The 22,023-nt window shown below is 43.2% G+C and overlaps 1 protein-coding gene across 1 annotated transcript in view; it reads right to left on the reverse strand.

Annotated features, from left to right (window-relative positions):
• Window positions 1–2,675: 2,675 nt before the first annotated feature.
• LOC109458072 (uncharacterized) overlaps window positions 2,676–22,023 on the reverse strand; it is a 34,955-nt gene continuing 15,607 nt past the window's right edge. The window contains 1 exon segment of the mRNA XM_019751430.3: window positions 2,676–3,243. Within this exon segment, the coding sequence (XP_019606989.3) occupies window positions 2,691–3,243 (553 nt within the window). The 3' untranslated portion in view covers window positions 2,676–2,690.

Consider the following 22,023-nt stretch of genomic DNA (forward strand, 5'->3'; position numbering starts at 1 on the left):
TCAAGGGGCTACATGGGGAGGCTGAGGCAGGCTACAAGCAGAGAGGCAGAACCCAGGGCATATGCCTTTAGTAGGGTCCATGGAAGGAGTGCTTTGGGGTTCATGAACTCAAAAGAAAAGTTTTGGTAAGCTCTGTCGAGATCTTATCTGAGGGGCATCCAAGGTGAAGGCCCTGAGGTACAAGGGAGATTATTGCTCATGGGCTGCTGGAGAAGACATATCAGGAAATTACATTTCCTTGTGACTCTGTGGGCTTTTGTCTAGTGTCTACACTAGCAGGCAGGTAGTGTCAGTTCAAGGCTCCTTAGCTACACAAAATGAATGCCAAGGCACCAACATCATGAAGTAGTTTAGTTCAACTCTCAAAAATACTATATCTTTATTGCAACCATCATAATGTCACAGTAGTTACAATAAGGAGAAAAAGATATATAAACTATGGGTCAAATCTTTTCACACATGAAGTTTAAGGTCACTGGAAAAAGGGATTGCTAGTGTTGCCATTTTACTGCATTACTGAATAGTAACACAACCTTGAAGAAAGTAGGATAGGTTAATATTGGTGGCAAGATAATACTTCATTCATTACATATCAGTGTTAACACATTCAAATTTATTCAGCTTTATTCATGAAAATAAGTTCACACATAGTCTAAATAAAGCATTGCAAATCCACTGTACGATCATTGGTCAAAATATGCATTACAACTCCCCTTCTGGTAAGGGGCCAGAGGTGACCTCTGAAAATGGTTCGCTATTCGCTTGACCCAGGGAACCCCATAAAATCATGTAAATCGAGAGGTTCAAATCTACGGGTTCATTTTAAGAACACTTGTGAGACTGCCCAGGCCATCAAAGGTATGCATATCTGAAAAGGCACCAAGTATCTAAAGGATGTCACGTTACAAAAGCAGTGTGTGCCATTCTGTTGTTACAATGGTGGAATTGGGAGGTGTGCCCAGGCCAGAGTGGGGATGGATGCAGGGTCAGTGGCCCAAAAAGAGTACAGAATTTTTACTGCACTTGCTTAAAAATGCAGAGAGTAACGCTGAACTTCAGGGTGTGGATGTAGACTGGTCATTGAGCACATCCAGGTGAACAAAGCTCCCAAGATGCTGCGTAGAACTTACAGAGCTCACGGGTGGATTAACCCACACATGAGCTCCCCCTGCCACAGTGAGATGGTCCTCACTGGAAAACAGCAGATTGTTCCTAAACAAGAAGAGGAGGTTGCAGAAAAGACAAAGCTCTCCCAGAAGAAACTGAAGAAACAAAAACTTGTGGCCCAGGAGTAAATTCAGCATTAGATAAATGCTAATAAAAGTAAAACAAAAACAAAAACAAAAACACCAAAAAACCGCATTACAAGCACTCCTATTCTTCAGATATTGTTACCTGAGACCTGTGCTTCCTATGGTTTTCAAGATGGAGCGTAATTATTTCGTAAACATGGATATAAAATAATTTAATGCACTTAAGAATGAGTTATCTATAATTTTCTCAGATATCTCTGAAGACTTCTTTATTTCAACATCAAATAATATTCATGACTTCTATCTATGACCACTATGAAGATACATCAGGATTTTAATGAACTGCCACCTTCTTTTCCTTAAAAAGCACTTGGTAAAACTAGTTAATATTCACAATATTCCTCTTGTCTTACATTAATGCAAAGAATGATGCCCTGAATATCCACTTCATGGTGACTTACATCAACTTTCTAAGTTAATCACAAATAGCATCTTCATTTACATTTACATTTTCTTCGTACATTGTGCACTACATTGTGTTCAATCTTCCATGAGTGAATCCCACCTAATGTACACAGACTCTCAGGTGTCTGAGGCAGCAACAATCAACCCCATGATTCACATACACACTAGACGTAAAGGAATAGCCTGAAGTGATTAAAGAGTTGAATCAGATTAATAATATTTCCTTTTCAAAAAAATCTCAAATACTGTCAATATAAAGGATACATTTTAAGTAATTAAACCTGTCCAAACTTCCATCACATAAACTTTGATGTATATGAATAAGTATTAAGTTATCTAGGTTTTTTAAGTTTGGGTTTCTCTCTATAAAAAGTATTGTGATTTAAAGTTGTATCTGTAAAGTGTTGCTGACTTACTACTTTTACTGTGAATTCTCTGTTTTATTATTTTTTTTCTTTTTCCCTTTACTCCTTCCCCAACTCCAAGTCAAGCTGTTGTTCTCAACCTCGTTGTAGAGGGTGCAGCTCACTGGCCTATATGGGAATCGAACCGGTGACCTCAGTGTTATGAGCACAGCGCTCCAACCACCTGAGCCACACAGCGACCCAGCTAGCCCTTAATTTCCATTTTTGATTACATGCTTTCCCACATTTTTAAAGTCACTTTCCAGCATGAATTCTGTGGAGTTTTCTAAAGTTTATATTTTGGACAAAGGTCTTTTATCATTTATTACAAATGTAGAATGTCTCTCCACTATGCATTCTCTGATATTAAGTATGAGCTGAAGTGCTTGTCATACTCTTTACAGGTTTATGGTTTCTCTACATTATGAATTCTCATATGCTGTTTATGCTGTGAATGCTGAGTAAAGGTTTGGCTATTTTGTTTACATTTTTATTGTTGCTCTACACTACGAATTCTCTGATATTGGATAGGGCTTGAGCAGTAATTATAAGCTTTGCAACATTCTCTTCATTTGTAAGTCTTCACTCCAGAATAAATTGGCACATGTTGAATAAGGTACATATACTGGTTAAAAGCTTTGCCACATTCATTACATTTCTAAGGCTTCTCTCCAGTATGAATTCTCTGATGTTGAGTACAGTTTGAACTTCGGTTAAAGGCTTTGCCACATTTTCTACATTTGTAAGGTTTCTCTCCAGTATGGATTCTCAGATGGATGGTAAAGTTTGAGCAATGGTTAAAGGTTATGCCACATTCTCTACATTTGTGCGGCTTCTCTCCAGTATAAATTCTCTGATGTTGAATAAGATTTGAATGCCAATTAAAGGCTTTACATTTTTTACATTTGTAAGATTTCTCTCCAATATGGATTTTCCTACATCTGTTTAAATTGGGTAATTGCCTAAATACTCTCCCATACTGATTACATTTGCAGGGTTCATCCCCAGTATGAATATTCTGATGTTCAGTAAGATTTAAAGATTGGTTCAAGGATTTGCCACTTTCACTACATTTGTCAGTCTTCTCTACAGTATGAATATTCTGATATATAAGATTTGAGCTTTGACCAGAGACTTTCCCACAATTATAGTGGTTCACGGAAAGCTGACTTCTCTGATGTTTATTAGGATTTTACTCTTGGATAAAGTTTTTCCAAGATTGAAAGCAGGGATAACTTCTCTCTCCATTATATATACTCTGGTAATCACTGAAGATAAGAGGCCTTTAGTAAGGACCCTAATCTCATTACATATGTAAAGTTTTTCCCAATTAACTATTCTATGGTACCTACTGGACCATGATGGTTTTATAGAGAACCTCCCAAGATTATGAAAATTATAGACTTTAAAACAAGTGGAGATATAGGAATGGCAGCAACAGGGCGCACTTTTTGCGTTCTCCTCCAGATCTTATTAGAAACGGGACATTTATAACCCATCAAAGGACTCTCTGCTCATCACACAGAACAGCTAAGAGTCTCATGCAAGGATCACTTGCAGGTGGGGAAAATTGGGCGAGCAGGGGAAGAGGGAAGGGAGCGGAGCATCTGTGGCTGTGGGGATGCGGCCGACATCCGCAGCTGCAGAGACGCAGGAGATCCCAGGACGGAACAGAGAACACAAAAGCCAGGAGGTGGGCTCTTTCCCTGCGTCCCACAGCTGATCTCTCCCACCGAGGGGGCAGCATATCTAGCATTTGAGGCAATAACCTCAGCTGATATCTCCAGTTAAGCCCTAGGCCGCACAAAGGACACAAACTCCATACCTGGGCCCCTCCCCCTGCTCTTCCAATCCTACCCCCGCCATTCCAGAGACTTGAACTGGCCCCTGAACTGAGGATTGGTGTCAGATTGCAGAGGAGCCTTGGGGTGCTCAGGCTCTGGGAAGACTGGCAGGCGGCTCTGGCCCAGGGAGGAGGCTGGGAGGAGTGTGGTTTTTGCTGGGCTAGGAAAGAGGGGACTCCTCTGCCCCCAGCCACCACCTTTTCTGGCCTGTGGGAAGAGTGTGACACAGCTGGGCTGGGAAAGAGAAGACCCCTCCATCCCCAGCCCCCACCCTTTCTGGCCTGCCTAGGGCGGGGCAATTACAACTGGAGGCACTCCCAGGGATCAGCAGTAAGCGGCAGACGGCAGACGCAGCTCCCAGCTTTCAGCAGCTCAGAAATCTCCTGTCTGCCACACACACACACACACACACACACACACACACACACACACGGAAGAAGTGCCCTAAGATTCAGGAGAACTGGACACAGGGTTGGTGGTGCTACTCTCAGTGTGCATATGTGCAGGCAAGGGCAGAAACTGCACTGGCTTTATAAAAAATACCGTCCAGACCCCTCAGCCCCACACATCTAAATCTGCAGTCCCAACGTCACTCTGGGCACCAGGTGACCGGCTCTGCCTGCACAATACGCAGGGGACTCTTTGGTACAGCAGAGGACAACCTGGAGATTACTTGGTGGGCTTAAGCCAAGACTGGCGCTGCTTTTTGTTTTGTTTTGTTTTGTCTTTATATCTTTGATATCTTTGCCTGTGTTGAGTGGGGGTTGTTGGTTGTTTTTACATGTGAATGTATCTGATTTTTTCTTTATTGTTGTTGTTGTGCTTGGTGATTTGCTCTGTTCTGAAATTGCCATATCAGGGCCCAGCTTAAGAGGCACGAGATTCAACATATCCAGAGGTCAACTCTAGACCAAGCCAGAGTACTACCGAGTTTGACCTACAAGTGACACACCCGGAGGGAATTCTTTACAGGCACAAGAGCCCATAGAGGCCAAACCACATTTAAGCGGTCAACCCTCACGCAGCAGAACACCCTGCGGTGGGCAGAGCCAAGTCTCACAACTAGTCAACCTAGGAGTTAAACCCACCTACTCACAAGTGAAAAGCAATTAAAGATCTTTAACAGGACAATATACACAACACAAGAGTCACCTTTGGAGCACACACAGAGGAGAAGAATGAAGTAGTGCAAGTCAAATATAAAGGACACATACTACATAAGATAACCCAGCAAGAACTAAGAACTCTAGGGGATCTACCCAATACATCGAAGCAAACACAGAGAGTCAGCCAGAATGGGGAAACAAAGAAACATGTCCCAAATAAAAGAACAGAAGAAACCTCCAGAAATGGAACCAAATGAAACGGAGGTACCAACCTATCAGAGACAGAGTTCAGAACACTGATGATAAGAATGTTTAAGGAGCTTAGAGATGATATCAAGAAGGATGTAGAAATCATAACGAACAACCAGTTAGAACTAAAGAACACAATTACAGAAACAAAGAACTCACTTGAAGGAATTAACAGCAGATTAGATGAAGCAGAGGATTGAATCAGCGACTTAGAAGACAAGTTAGCAAAGATCACCCAAACAGAACAACAGAAAGAAAAAAGAATAAAAAACAATGAAGATGGTTTAAGAGACCTATGGGATAACATCAAGCGCAACAACAAGCGCATCATAGGAATACCAGAAGGTGAAGAGAGGAAGCAGGGATTGAGAACATATTTGAAATAATAATGTCCGAAAACTTCCCTAACCTGATGAAGGAAACCAACATACAAGCCCAGGAAGTGCAGAGAGTGCCAACCAGGATAAACCCAAACAGGTCCACACCAAGACACATTATAGTTAAAATGGCAAAGGTTAAAGACAAAGAGAGAATCCTAAAAGCAGCAAGAGAAAGACAGAGGGTTACATACAAGGGAACTCCCATAAGACTATTAAATGACTTCTCTGCAGACACATTGAAGGCCAGGAAGGAGTGGCAGGAGATACTCAAAGTGATGGAAAACAAAGGCCTACAACCTAGATTGCTTTATCCAGCAAGGCTATCATTTAAAGTTGATGGAGAGATAAAGAGCTTCCCAGAAAAGAATAAGCTAAAGGAATTTATTACCACCAAGTCAGCATTGCAAGAAATACTAAAAGGACTTCTATAAATAGAAGAAAGATGAAAACAATCTAACTACAAATTTAAAAATGGCAATAACTATGTACTTATCAATAATCACTTTAAATGTAAATGGATTAAATGCTCCAATCAAGAGACATAGGATGGCTGAGTGGATAAGAAAGCAAGACCCTTGTATATGCTGTATACAAGAGACTCACCTCAGATCAAAAGACACACACAGGCTAAAAGTGAAGGGTTGGAGTAAGATATTTCATGCAAATGGAAATGAGAAAAAAGCTGGAGTTGCAATACTTATTTCTGACAAAATAGACTTTAAAATGAAGACCATATTAAAAGACAAAGATGGGCACTATATAATAATAAAGGGATCGATCTGACAAGAGGACATAACCCTAGTAAACATCTATGCACCCAACATAGGAGCACCTAAATATATAAAACAGATATTGACTGACATAAAGACAGAGATCAAACAGTAACACTATCATAGTAGGGGACTTCAACACACCCCTGACAACAAGGGACAGGTCTTCCAGACAGAAAATCAATATGGAAACAACAGCCTTAAATAATACATTGGATCACTTGGATTTAATCGATATTTTCAGAGCATTTCACCCCAATGCTGCAGAATACATGTTCTTCTCAAGCGCACATGGAACATTTTCCAAGATAGACCATATGTTAGGCCACAAAACAAGTCTTGATAAATTTAAGAAAATTGAAATCATACCAATTGTCTTCTCTGACCACAGTGCTATGAAATTAGAAATGAACTACAGAAAAAAAACTGGAAGACACACAAATCATGGAGGCTGAATAACATGTTACTAAATAATGAATGGGTCAAGCAGGAGATCAAGGAAGAAATCAAAAGATATCTCGAGACAAATGCAAATGAAAACACAATGACCCAAAATCTATGGGATGCCGCGAAAGTAGTCCTAAGAGGGAAATTCATAGCATTGCAGGCCCACCTAAAGAAACAAGAAACATCACTAATCAACAGTTTATCTTCACACTTAAGGGATCTGGAAGAAGAACAACAAAATAAGCCCAAAGGGAGTACAAGGAAGAAGATAATAAAGATCAGAGCGGAAATAAATGAAATAGAAACCAGAAAAACAATACAAAAGATCAATGAATCCAAGAGTTGGTTCTTAGAGAAGATAAACAAAATTGACAAACCTTTAGCCAGACTCATTAAAAAAAAGAGAGAGAGGACCCAAATTAATAAAATCAGAAATGAAAGAGGAGAAGTGAGAACAGACACCGCAGAAATACAAAAAATTTTAAGAAATTACTATGAGCAACTATATGCCAACAAATTTGACAATCTGGAAGAAATGGACAATTTTCTAGAGGCGTACAACCTTCCAAGGCTAACTCAAGAAGAAACAGAAAACCTGAATAGACTGATTACCACCAGGGAAATTGAATCAGTAAGCAACAATCTCCCAACAAACAAAAGCCCTGGACCAGATGGCTTTACAGGTGAATTTTACAAAACGTACAAAAAAGAATTATCACCTATTCTCCTCAAGCTCTTCCAAAAAATCCACAAGGGGGAAGACTCCCAAACACTTTTTATGAAGCCACTGTCACCCTGATCCCAAAATCAGACAAAGACACCACAAAAAAAGAAAACTACAGGCCGTTATCGCTAATGAACATAGATGCAAAAATCCTCAACAAAATATTAGCAAACAGAATTCATCAATACATTGAAAAGATCATACACCATGATCAAGTGGGATTCATCCCTGGTATGCAAGGGTGGTTCAACATCCGCAAATCAATTAATGTGATACACCACATTAATAAAATGAAAAATAAAAATCACATGATCGTATCAATAGACACAGAAAAAGCATTTGATAAAATCCAGCAGCCATTTATCATAAAAATCCTTAAGAAAGTGGGAATAGAGGGATCATATCTCAACATAATAAAGGCCATATATGATAAACCCACAGCTAACATCATACTCAATGGGGAAAAGCTAAAACCATTCCCCTTAAGATCAGGAACAAGGCAAGGTTGCCCACTTTCTCCACTTCTATTCAACATAGTGCTGGATGTTCTAGCCACAGCAATCAGACAAGAAAAAGAAATAAAAGGCATCCAAATCGGTAAGGAGCAAGTAAAATTGTCATTATATGCAGATGATATGCTACTATATATAGAGAACCCTAAAGACTCCTGTAGGAGCCTGACTCAGAGAAACTATGCTATCCGGCAGCACATGACCTAATTCCTGGAACAGTCAGTTTGCCCTTAAAAGGTCACGTCTCTGATAAGTAAAGCCCCTTCCTCATTCCGCTCTCTCCTTCCTCATTCACTCCCCGCCCAGTTTACCCTAACCCATATAATCTTGTAGCTGCAATAAAAAATTTGAGGCTTGATCAGAACTTTGTCTTGCCTCCATTTCTTCGCGCCTCCTATTTTCTCTTTTCAGGGTGTCTCCCTTCGGTCCCTGTTGAATGCCCCGCTGGTCGGGGCATTTCTGGCGCCCAACGTGGGGCCCGAAGATCCCAGACCCCTTGAAAAACTGTCTGCCTTAAGTCCGGCCGGACGCGTTGGTGAGTCTCCACGCGATTTTACCGCGCGAGCCTGACTCGTTTCCTGATCTCCGCGGATACAAGCCGATCCATGAGCCTGATCTGATAGAGGTAAGCAGACAGACGAAAATAGATGTTTTGGGATGATTTTAGATGTAATATTACCCCTCGGTCGAATGAATGTGTGAATGAGTGATAGTTCCACGACTTCTTGTCACGGAGCTTGCTTGGGCCCTAATCTGTGGTTCCGGTTCTGTCATACGGCATAACGGCGACTGGACTCCGGTCCACCAGTTCGGGGATTTATACCGAAGCGCCTTAGCTAAGACAGATTTAGTCCCGCGAGGGTCACGGCCAGATGGGCATCTGATTGTTTCGCTTGTTGATTGAAGGGCCGAGAAGGGGACCATGGGTCAGACATTAAGTTCTCATGAACTGTTCATTTCTGGGTTAAAGAGTTCCCTCAAGGTGCGTGGAATTAAGGCTAGAAAAAAGGATCTCCGTGAATTTTTCGAGTTTCTGACAGATATTTGCCCCCTGGTTCCCCCAAGAAGGAACGATTGATATTAGGATTTGGAAGCGCGTCGGCGATGCGTTCCAAGATTTTTATAAAGCCTTTGGGCCTGAAAAGGTCCCCGTTTCTACTTTTACTTACTGGAATCTCATAAATGACGTCCTCAGGGTTCACTCCCATGACCCGGATGTTAGAGAAGTTATAAAAAAGGGGGAGAGCCTCTTAAAGGAATCGTCCCGTCCCCCGTCTGAAAATGACTCCGTGTCTATAGATATCCCTCTACTCAAACAGCCGCTTCCCTAACACAACAGATTGCCTCTCTTCGAGAGGCCCTCCAGGAAAAACGTCAACACATTAGTCTTCTCAAAGAACTCCGTGCCCTTGAGGCTGAACTTGCTGCACTCTCTGGGCTGCCCTTTTCCCCCCGTCTACCCCTAAAACGAGCTCCTAAACAAAGACCTGTCCTCGCTTTTCCGGTCACTCGCAGACAGGCTGCAGAGGTAGGTCCTGATACTCAGACCCCTGAGGACCCCCAAGAGGAGGATACCGCGGAGGAGTCTGATAATGAGGCTGAGGAACAAGATAACCCCCCCTCAAAGGAAGAAACGGAACCCCCAAGAGATAGACAGCGCTACCGCCCTTTAAACATTAAATATTTAAAAGACTTAAAGGCTGCGGTCCACACATATGGCCCTGTGGCTCCCTTCACGGTAGCCTTGCTGGAAAGCCTCACCGACCGTTGGCTAACGCCAAATGATTGGTTCACTTTAGCTCACGCCGCCCTGTCTGGCGGTGATTTTGTTTTATGGCGCACAGAGTACGTGGAAAACACACGAAAAATGGCTGAACGAAATACTCAGAGCCAGTCCTCCCGCTCCTGGACTAGAGATCGCCTTCTCGGCCGACCGCCCTGTAACACCAATGAGACTCAGGCCGCCTTCCCCCCAGGCTTGTTAGCTCAGGTCCAAAATGCCGGCCTCAAGGCCTGGCGTAAACTTCCACCCAAAGGGCCCGCCAGCACCTCCTTGGCCAAAATCCATCAAGGGCCTGACGAATCCTATTGCGATTTCATCAGCCGCCTAACTGAGGCTGCCGAGCGCTTAATTGGAAAAAAAGAGTCAGATAGCGCCTTTATTAAACATCTTGCATTTGAAAATGCCAATGCCACCTGCCAAGACGCCATCCGCCCCCATCGCAATGGCTCCCTCTCAGACTATATTAAACTTTGTTCTGGTGTCGGGGCGTCTCACGCCATCGGTCTAGCCATTGGAGCCGCACTAAAAAGCTTCACACAGGACAATCAAAAATCCTGTTACAATTGTAAACAGCCTGGTCATTTTGTCCGGGAATGCCCTAGAGACAAACAGCCCCGTCAGCCACCTTCCACTATCTGTCCTCGCTGTAAACGCGGCAAACATTGGGCTAGAGACTGTCACTCCAAGGTAGATGCTATGGGTAACCCAATTCCCCCCAGGTCGGGAAACCCCCAACGGGGCCAGCCCCTGGCCCCAAGTCCCCAGAACAAACCAGGGGCAATACGGTTTGTTCCTCAGTCCCAGTCTCCATTACCTCCCTTTGCAGAGCCACCCCAGGCAGTGCAGGATTGGACCTCTTGTCCCCCACCCCAGCATTATTAACCCCTGATCAAGGCATACAACTCCTCCCTACCAATGCCCATGGGCCTCTACCACCCAATACCTTCGGGCTAGTCCTTGGGCGCGGTAGTTCAGCTCTAGCGGGGATTAATATTATCCCGGGAGTAATTGACCAAGATTACACGGGGATCATTACTCTCCTGGCCTCAGGGCCTAACGGGCCGGTTACTATTCAACAAGGCCAGAGAATAGCTCAACTTATTTTACTTCCCTTAGATTCCTCCACTAAGTCTAACCTCCCTCACCCCAGACTACACTCTGCCTTTGGGGCCTCAGATACCTACTGGATACAACAAATTACCCCTGACAGACCCCTACTCACTCTAAAATTAGACAATAAACCCTTTGAAGGACTCATTGACACTGGGGCTGACGCTACGGTCATCGCCTCTCACTTCTGGCCTGCCTCGTGGCCTACCACTGTTGCCTCCACCCATCTAAAGGGCATCGGTCAGTCTACTAACCCTAGACAGAGTACAAAACTTCTCACTTGGGCAGACAGTGAAGGTAATACCGGCCACGTCCAACCTTATATCATCCCAGGGCTGCCCGTTAACCTCTGGGGACGCGATACACTTTCCCAGTTAAAGCTTATCATGTGTAGCCCCAATGAAGTAGTCACACAACAAATGCTCAACCAAGGCTTTGTCCCAGGACAGGGGCTTGGAAAGTCGGGACAAGGCATCAAACATCCCATAACTGTTATAACCAACAATAATCGGACAGGTCTGGGACATCCCGACCAAAATTTCTCCTAGCGGCCATTGACTTCCCTGTACCCCATGCAGACAAAATTAGATGGAAATCGGATGAGCCTGTATGGGTAGACCAATGGCCACTTAATTCAGAAAAACTCACAGCTGCCACACAGTTAGTGCAGGAACAACTGGCGGCCGGACATCTTGAGCCTACCACCTCCCCGTGGAACACTCCTATATTTGTTATTAAAAAAAAGAGTGGAGCCTGGAGACTTCTCCAAGACCTCCGTGAAATTAATAAAACTATGTTTGCCATGGGGGCCCTTCAACCTGGCCTCCCCTCCCCTGTTGCCATACCAGCCAATCACGCCAAAATTATTATTGATCTAAAAGACTGCTTTTTCACCATTCCCCTCCATCCCCAAGACAAAGAGAGATTTGCCTTTAGTCTCCCAGTCATTAATTTCAAAGGACCCATGCCTCGCTATCAATGGAAGGTCCTTCCACAAGGCATGGCCAATAGCCCTACACTATGCCAAAAATTTGTGGCCCAAGCAGTTGACCCTCTTCGCACTCAGTGGCCCTCTATTTACATCATCCATTACATGGATGACATCCTTTTGGCCGGGGCATCCTCCGAAAAGGTTCTCCAATGCTGCCTGGAACTTACTAAAAATCTTGCCCAATTTGGCCTCCAAATCGCTCCTAACAAGATTCAAATACAAGATCCCTACTATTATCTTGGCTTCGAGCTCAATTCCAATCTTATTACCACTCAAAAGATTGTGCTAAAAACATCCCATCTCCGTACACTCAATGATTTTCAAAAATTCTTGGGAGACATTAACTGGCTCCGGCCATATCTCAGGCTCACTACAGGACAGTTAAAACCATTATTTGATATCTTACAGGGAGATCCTAATCCTCTCTCTCCGCGTTCGCTTACTCCAGAAGCTCACCAATCCCTTCAAATAATACAATTAGCCATTGAACAACAACAGATTAAACACATATCTTACCACCAACCCTTTTCGCTTATCATATGTGCCACCCCTCACTCTCCAACGGCGGTACTATGGCAAGAGGCCCCCCTATTGTGGATTCATTTACCCTCTTCGCCCGCCAAGGTTCTTACTCCCTATCCCACATTAACAGCCAACATCATCCAAATAGGGAGAGAAAAGAGTCGATTACATTTCAGAAAAGATCCTAATCGGATCATCCTCCCTTATACTAAAAATCAAATTGATTGGCTCATGCAAAACGATGATAATTGGACTGGCCTCTGTGCGCTGGCTTTTCTCTTACCAGATATAGATATTCTACCTGGAGATCAGTCACTTCCTATACCAGCCCTTGATCTTTTCCCTGGACGACAGAAACGGGCCCTCGCATTTATTCCCCTTATGGCAGGACTAGGTATAACCGCCGCTATGGCCACAGGTGCTGCCGGGGTAGGAGTGTCTGTAAACACTTATCAACAGCTTTCTCTCCAACTTATTGATGATGTTACCACACTATCAGATACTATTAATGACCTTCAAGACCAGGTCGATTCCTTAGCAGAAGTAGTACTCCAAAACAGACGAGGGCTTGATCTTCTAACAGCGGAACAAGGGGGAATCTGTTTAGCTTTACAGGAACGATGCTGCTTCTATGCCAACAAATCCGGCATAGTGCGAGACAAGGTCAAGAGACTCCAAGAAGATCTTCTTCAACGCAAAAAACAACTTCTTGACAACCCCTTTCTAACCAGTTTTCATGGTCTCTTGCCTGCCCTCCTCCCCATCCTTGGTCCCATTCTAGGATTACTCCTACTTGTCTCCCTCGGACCTTGGGCATTTAATAAACTGACAGGATTCATCAAACAACAAATAGACAACATTTTGGCCAAACCTATCCATATTCATTATCAACGTCTGGCCGCAAATGACCATTCGGAAGGTAATCATACGGGCTCCAGCTATATAAACTTGTAGCAGACACGGTGGCTGAAAATGTGTTGGCCCGATCTAAAGGGCTTGAGCACCAGACGGCTGCAGCGACTGGGTACTGCAAGGGAGGGTCCCGACTGACCCAATCTCAGCTCTCCCTGAACTCATGTCCAGACTGCATAGGGGTTGGTGTCTAAGTCAAAACAATTGCCTCACCCCTGGTCCAAAAAAGACACCAGAGGCTACGCCTTGTGCGTTATTCGGGCCGTCTGAGACCCCTGAGTTCCCGTCTTGGTTAAGGCTCACTCTCTTAAAAAGATAAAGAGAGAGGAGATGTAGGAGCCTGACTCAGAGAAACTATGCTATCCGGCAGCACATGACCTAATTCCTGGAACAGTCAGTTTGCCCTTAAAAGGTCACGTCTCTGATAAGTAAAGCCCCTTCCTCATTCCGCTCTCTCCTTCCTCATTCACTCCCCGCCCAGTTTACCCTAACCCATATAATCTTGTAGCTGCAATAAAAAATTTGAGGCTTGATCAGAACTTTGTCTTGCCTCCATTTCTTCGCGCCTCCTATTTTCTCTTTTCAGGGTGTCTCCCTTCGGTCCCTGTTGAATGCCCCGCTGGTCGGGGCAGACTCCACCAAGAAACTATTAGAGCTGATAGATGAATTTAGTAAAGTAGCAGGATACAAAATTAATATTCAGAAATCAGTTGCATTTGTATATACCAATAATAAAACATCAGAAGGAGAAATTAAAAAAGCAATCCCATTTACAATTGCTCCAAAGACTATAAAATACCTGGGAATAAATTTAACCAAAGAAGTAAAAGATATGTACGCAGAAAATTATAAGACACTGAAGAAAGAAATGAAAGATACAAATAGATGGAAACACATACCATGTTCATGGATAGGAAGAATTAATATAGTTAAAATGTCCATACTGCCTAAGGCAATATACATATTCAATGCAATTCCTATCAAACTACCAATGACATTATTCACAGAAATAGAATATATAATCCTAAAATTTATATAGGACCATAAAAAAACCCGGATAGCCTCAGCAATCTTGAGAAATAAGAACAAAGTGGGAGGTATAACAATACCTGACATCAAACTATACTACAAGGCTACAGTAATCAAAACAGCATGGTACCGGCATAAAAACAGACACATAGATAAATGGAACAGAATAGAGAGTCCAGAAATAAATCCATGCCTATATGGCCATTTAATCTACGACAATGGAAGCAAGAATGTATGGTAGGGTAAAGACAGTCTATTCAATAAATGGTGCTGGGAAACTTGGACAGACACATGCAAAAAAATGAAGCTGGACCACCTCCTTACACCATATACAAAAATAAATTCAAAATGGCTTAAAGACTTAAATGTAAGATCTGAAACCATAAAATTCCTAGAAGAAAATATAGAAATAAACTTCACAGGCATCACCCGGAGTAAGATTTTTACTGATATATCCCCTCGTGCGAGGGAAGTAAGAGAAAAAATAAACATGTGGGATTACATCAAACTAAAAAGTTTTTTCACAGCAAAGGAAACCATCAATAAAACAAAAAGGGATCCTACTGAATGGGAAAAGATATTTGCCAATGATATATCTGATAACGGGTTAATATAACAAGTTTATAAAAAACTCTCTCAACTCAACTCCAAAAAAACTAACAACCCAATTAAAAAATGGGCAGAGGACATGAAGAGACATTTTTCTAAAAAGGACATACAGCTGGCACACAGACATATGAAGAAATGCTCAACCTCACTAACCATCAGAGAAATGCAAATAAAAACCACAATGAGATACCACATCACCCCAGTCAAAATGGCTATTGTCAATAAATCAACAAACAACAAGTGCTGGCGCTGATGTGGAGAAAAGGGAACGCTTGTGCACTGTTGGTGGGAATGTAGATTGGTGCAGCCACTATGGAAAACAGTATGGAGGTATCTCAAAAATCTGAAAGTGGAACTACCTTATGATCCAGCAATTCCACTCCTAGGTATCTATCCGGAGAAATCCAAAACTCCAATTCAAAAATCTTTATGCACTCCTATGTTTATTGCAGCACTATACACAATAGCCAAGACATGGAAACAACTGAAATGCCCATTGGTAGATGACTGGATTAAGAAACTGTGGTACATTTATACAATGGAGTATTACGTAGCCATAAAGAAGAAAGAAATCTTACCATTTGCAACAACATGGATGGACCTAGAGAACATTATGTTAAGTGAAATAAGTCAGACAGAGAAAGAGAAATACCATATGATCTCACTTATATGCGGAATCGAAAGAAAAGAATAAGTGAATGAACTAATCAGAAACAGATTTGGAGACATAGAGGAAAAACTGAGGCTTGCTAGATGGGTGGAGGGGGTGGGGGTAAGGGGGAGGGGGAGGTGTTTAGAAAATGGTCGGTAACCACAAGATGGCCATGGGGTTTTGAAAATTAATTTGGGGAATGTAATCAATAATGTAAAGATTTTGTAGGGTATCCGATGGACACGTGTCCCATTTGGGAGACCACCTCAGGGATGATGTAGATGCCTGATCTCTGCACTGTACACCTGAAGCTGAACAATAATGAATGCCAACTATAATTATATATATATATATATATATATATATATATATATATATATATATACATACATATATATATATATATATATAATATATGTATATATATACATACATATATATATGTATGTATATACTTACAAGAAGCGGAGTACAGCATTAGGAATAGAGACAGTGGAAATGTAATGGCTCTGTGCGATGTCAGAGGGATAGTGGATGGGGGAGGGGGGTTCACACAGTGTGAGGGATATAAATGATAAACGTCTAAGTATTGCTTTCTCTTGTGCACCTGAAACTAATAAAATTTTTTAAAAAGACAAAAAAACAAACAAAAAGAAACAACAAGGGGAGATTGTTTCTCAGTGGAAAAATAATCAATCCTTGGTTAAGGGATCCTCAGATTGATCACATTTAGAATTTCTAAATGTGAGTAATTAATCCAGGCCTTTGGGACCACAGCGCTGACAGCCTTCCTGCTGCTGGCCTCTGCCTGGTGCCTGCACTGAGGACACCCCACCCTGGGAAGCAGGTGAGCCAGCAAGGTGGCCAGAGGGGGAGGGAAGGGTTGAGGAGGGTGGCCAGAGGCCCCAGTCACCCAACTACAGCTGACCATGTGGGGACCACACATGGCCTCTGCCTCCAATCTCCAGGACATGCTGCGCCTTTGGCTCCTGGGACATTGACTGCTTGGTGAATCCTTCACCAAACTGAGGATCCTGGACTCTGTTGAGGGGAGGGGTGGCATGGTGAACCACTGGAGGGCTGTGAGCCATGGAGGGGTGGGTCAACCTGGGTGCAGGAAGACCCCTTTGGGGCCATGAGGGGGACAGGCTGAAAGGCAAAGAGGAGGCTGGGTGAGGGTTCAGGTAGAGAGGACGAGGGCTGAGCCAGGATGGGACTATGGGGATGGAGAGGAGGGGTCTGGCAGAGTCAGGGGTCAGGAAACAGAAGGGGCAGGGCTGGAGACTGACAGGCTTGGAGGGGTCTGGGGAAGTGGCACAGGGGACTCTGGGTCTGGCCCAGTCACTGGGTGTACAATGGGGAACTTAGGAGAGGAGAACGATTAGGGAAAGATAGTGAGCTCAGTGGGGACCTGTGGGCGTGAGGGTTCCAGGGGAGATATTTGGATTCATGAGTGTGCAAGCCAGGGGAGAGTGGCCTCCTGGAGCATGTGGGGGGACCCCTTTGCAAAGTCCTCCTGGTGTGAAAAAACTCAGGGTGTTCTGGTTATTTCAGCCAGCCTGGGGCAATTGTGGGTGGGGCTCGAAAAAAATGCCACAGGAAAATTGAGGCCTCAAAGGCAAAGCAAGGCAAGGGACCTGGGACTTCCTGCCCAGGGCAGCAGCAACATGGGAGGCCTGCGATGGAGGCAAGACCCTGGGAACAGGTGTGGGGGCAGAAGGCAAGGGGACTGTGAGGAAGAGAGGAGGAAAGCCCCAATGGGTTATGGGCCCAGGAGGATCTAGCAAGATATACTTTGCAGTAATCACTTCTACATATAGTGCCTCAGTGACAGGGCATTGCTGGGGCTTTCTCCAAATTCACTCATTAGTTGAGAAGCTGGCGCCATTATTACCCCCAATTCACAGAGACTGAAACCACAGAACAGAGAAATAATTTGCCAAAAGTCACACAGCTTGTGTCACAGAGCCAGCAAGGGGCGGGTTGGGGCGAGGGGCGGGTGCGGGCGTGATCCAGGTAAGGGCGGGACCTGGGTGCGCGGGCTCATGTCCAAGTTCTGCATCTGGAGGTTTCTTTGCCTATTTGTAACCGACCCCGTCCCCCGCCTCACCCCAACATCTGTGGTCTGCTTTTGGGTTCCTGTGAATCTGTCCGGTGTCCTTTGGAGCCAGGCTAGGTACGGAATTAGTGAAGGGTGGGCCACTTATATTGCAGGAAGAGATTCAGTAGTTCCCCTTCACAAGGTGAAAGTTTATTTAGTGAACCAATAGGGGCGCATGACCTTGGGAGAGAGGCGGGGTATGGGACTGGAATCGTGGGCGGTGGTTGGATCCCTGAAAGTCTGAAGCCCGCCCAACGCCCCCAGACGGTTACAGGTTTTCATTTAATTCAAAGAGCCAGAGTTGTCTGTGTAGGTGATGAAAACTAAAATGTGACATGTAAATTGTGCCTGTGCGGAGTCTGCAATTTTATACTAACTTCGCACTAGAACATAATTTCCATTTCTGTTCCCCATTCACTTGGGGGGCAGGGAGGCCACCCTCGGCTGGGTTCCAGGGCTTCCTGGGGCCAGCCCTGTGCTGTGGGATGGAGAGTTCAGACACTGCTAAAAACATAAAAATTCTGCTTCCCTGGATACAAATTTTAATTTCTTTAAATGTTTCATTAAATGCACACTTCTCAAATACGTTTGCGACATACTGGATGGCATCCTGTATTTTTGCTTAAGTGATTAATTACTAAATAATATTGCAATGTCAATTTTAAAAATCTTTATTCTTGTTTATTTGGAAGACTATTTTAAACTTGAAAATTAAATGTGACATTTTAACCTATCCTTTTGTTTCCTGTTTCTGAATGCTTTGTGTCAAGTGCAGATTGTGAGACTTGTAAAAACGTGGACTCTTCTGGAGATATTTGGCTTTGCTTTTTTTTAAAAGATTTTATTGGGGAAGGGAACAGGACTTTATTGGGGTACAGTGTGTACTTCCAGGACTTTTTTTCCAAGTCAAGTTGTTGTCCTTTCAATCTTAGTTGTGGAGGATGCCGTTCAGCTTCAAGTTGTCCTTTTCAGTTTTAGTTGTGGAGGGCGCAGCTCAGCTCCAGGTCCAGTTGCAGTTGCTAGTTGCAGGGGGCGCTGCCCACCAACCCTTGCGGGACTCGAGGAATAGAACTGGCAACCTTGTGGTTGAGAGCCAGTGCTCCAACCAACTGAGCCATCAGTGAGGCGGCTCAGTTCAAGGTGCCATGTTCAATCTTAGTTGCAGGGGGCAGAGCCCACCATCCCTTAGGGGATTCAGAGGAGTTGAACTGGCAACCTTGTGGTTGAGAACGCACTGGCCCATGTGGGAATTGAACCGGCGGCCTTCGGAGTTAGGCGCACGGAGCTCCAACCGCCTGAGCCACCGGGCCGGCCCCTGGCTTTGCTTTTAACTAGCAAAATACTAATTTTGAAACACCTCCAGAACCATGCAATGTCTATTACCTTACCGACAAATAAAAGCAAAGAATAGAACTAGCTTTTCACATTTTCAGTAGCATTATGCCCTCAATTTTTAACATGAAATATGCAAATTAATAGCTCCATTTCTGTTTGCTGTGGCAATTCTGAAAGTGGTGCTGGCTAGATGTTGCAGAAATTTCTGAAACGTAACTTCCAGTAAAGTACAATCCTGTTTTCCTCATAACTAATACCAACTTCTCAAACTTTGAAGGTGTTTTTTTTCCCTTCCTATTTTACTGAGGTTTTACTATTTTAAGTAATTAAATGCTTGGACTCAAATGGATTGAGACTTTGGAAAATAATAGCTCTTGGTGCAGAGCACAGAACAAACCCTTCCAGTCTCCCTACCTTCCCAGCAACCAGGGCTGTGCTCACTTCCCTGAGCTCCCCTCACTCCATGCAGACTGACATTGAAGTAGGGGTGGGAGGTGGCTGATTAGCTCAGCTGGTTAGAGCGTGGTGTTAATAACACCAAGGTTGCTGATTCGATCCTCACATGGGCCACTGTGAGCTGCACACTCCTAAAAAAAAAAAAAAAAATTAAAGAAGTGGAGGGAGATGAAGGCGCTGGGAACGTCTGCCATTTGGGCTCAAGAGGTGCTGACATCAATTCCACATCTAGATTTTCTTCAGCCAGCTTGCCTTCCATGGGGGTCCCGACCCACATTTTTCTTAAATATTCTACTCCCGTAACTACACATCACATGTGCTCGATAATTCTAACCAACTGAAGTGCTTTCTCTTGGTCCCAAATTGGAAATCTGTTGCCCATGAGGTGGTGTCTAAGTAAATCAAGGTCTAGCAGCCTCTACCTCCTCGGTGCTGCTCCTTTTCATGGCTGGTGTTATTACAAGAACAAGTCTCTGGGCAGTACTTAGAAAAACTGCCTCAGAAGAATGAGGCCCTTATTGAGCTAGCATAGAGATAACAAGAAGGGTTCCATTTTAAAACCAGACTTCCTCTTGTCTATAAGGTCATGAATGTAAAGGGAAAGAGCTGGAGACACTGATTAACTCTCCTCTGCCCACATCCTGAATATACCTGAGAAGAAAACACAATCAGCAGACCTTGTAAAATAACCAGGATGTTCTCGTAATCATTTTAAGAAAAACCAGAGATTGGAAAACTCATCGTTTTTACAGAACTTGGAAAAAAACAAACCCCATTATGAGACAAGATTGAGCAGACATCTGATGACCATGATATGGAGACATTGTTTACTGACCATAGTGACAAGGATCCTGGGACAGTCCACCAGCTTCCCCTCCCCCTTCCGAAATAGCCCAAAAAACCTCACACACAATCCTATGGGGAACCAGCCAGCTCCTGCCTTCTTGCTGGTTCCCTGGTGCACTACCTACTTCAATAAAGGTTTGCTCGCTGAACTCTGCATCAGGTACAGGGCTCATTTCTATGACACTGGGACCCAAGAGACTGGTATTGTTGGCTCCGGCAGTTATCATTCCTATCTTCTCAATGAACTTAAAATGTGGAGACCCTCTTTCTTCATGTTTGTAGAACACATACTTTGCAAGTCCTTCCTCTATGTAAGCTTTCACACCACAAATCAGAAAACCACCCCTTGATTTATGTATCCTCCAAGTTTTCTATTGAAGTAAAAAGAAATTAAAAATAAAAATTCAGTGAAATGGTGTTTTAAAAAAGATTAAAATGGAATTTTACTACAGTTGAGAAATCATGGAATATGCTTATTACCGTAACTTCAAATAGATTTTTATTGCCTTTCAAAAATGGTTCTGAAAAATTACTGAATCATAGTTATTGTCTGGTAAGGACCTCCACACATTAATCTTCATGAAACAAATGTAAAAATCTTTGGCGATTATCAATTATCTAAACAGTATTTATCAACTATTTTCAACATCCATATGGTGCAATGGGATCTGTGTACATCAGGGTGAAAAATGTGGTTATTAGCATGAGTAAAATTGTGTCTTCCCAACCAAGGAGTCAGGAATCAAGATAAACGTTTAGATTTTTATTGAAGAGCTTGATTCCATTTTTTGATGTCTGACTACAGCCTCTCTGTTCTGCCCTTCTGGGAAGGGCAAGCTGATAGTACTGTTTCCCCAAAAATAAGACCTAGCCGGACCATCAGCTCTAATGCGTCTTTTGGAGCAAAAATTAATATAAGACCCAGTCTTATATTATGTTAGATAAGACCTGGTCTTGTTACAGTAAAATAAGACCGGGTTTTACATTAATTTTTGCTTCAAAAGACGCATTCGAGCTGATGGTCTGGCTAGGTCTTATTTTTGGAGAAATAGGGTAGAGCCTGGGCGCTCCTTCCTTTGGCACTAGTTGTAAGCTCACACCACAAGCCAGTACCATCACACTCGTCCCGGCTGGTTTCCACCATTAACACAAGCCAGTCACCATTCTCAGCTCTCTAGCCATTTTGGGAACAAATTGGGAAGTTGACCCTGCTCTCCCCAGAAAGGCTCATTATGTAACATTCTCATAACACTTTGGTGTATAGAATCATCAGTCTTGATTTCCAAACTAAACTTTGAGTGGGGTTCCATCCTGTTCCAGTGAGAAAGCACAAATGCAAAGTAACAAAAAATATACTGGAGAGTGAGTGAATTTATGAAATTTCTATTTTATTTTATTTTTGAAAGTCCATTGCGTGTGTTCAATCTTAAGGAAAAAACCATGAATATTCATCTTTTTGAATTATTTCCCTGAGCACCTCAAGTACAAGAAATAGATTATATCTTCTTTCTGAAAATCTCTTT

The sequence above is a fragment of the Rhinolophus sinicus genome, chromosome 8, assembly GCF_057876585.1.
Source record: "Rhinolophus sinicus isolate RSI-liver-muscle chromosome 8, RSI-T2T, whole genome shotgun sequence".
NCBI classification, from domain to species: domain Eukaryota; kingdom Metazoa; phylum Chordata; class Mammalia; order Chiroptera; family Rhinolophidae; genus Rhinolophus; species Rhinolophus sinicus.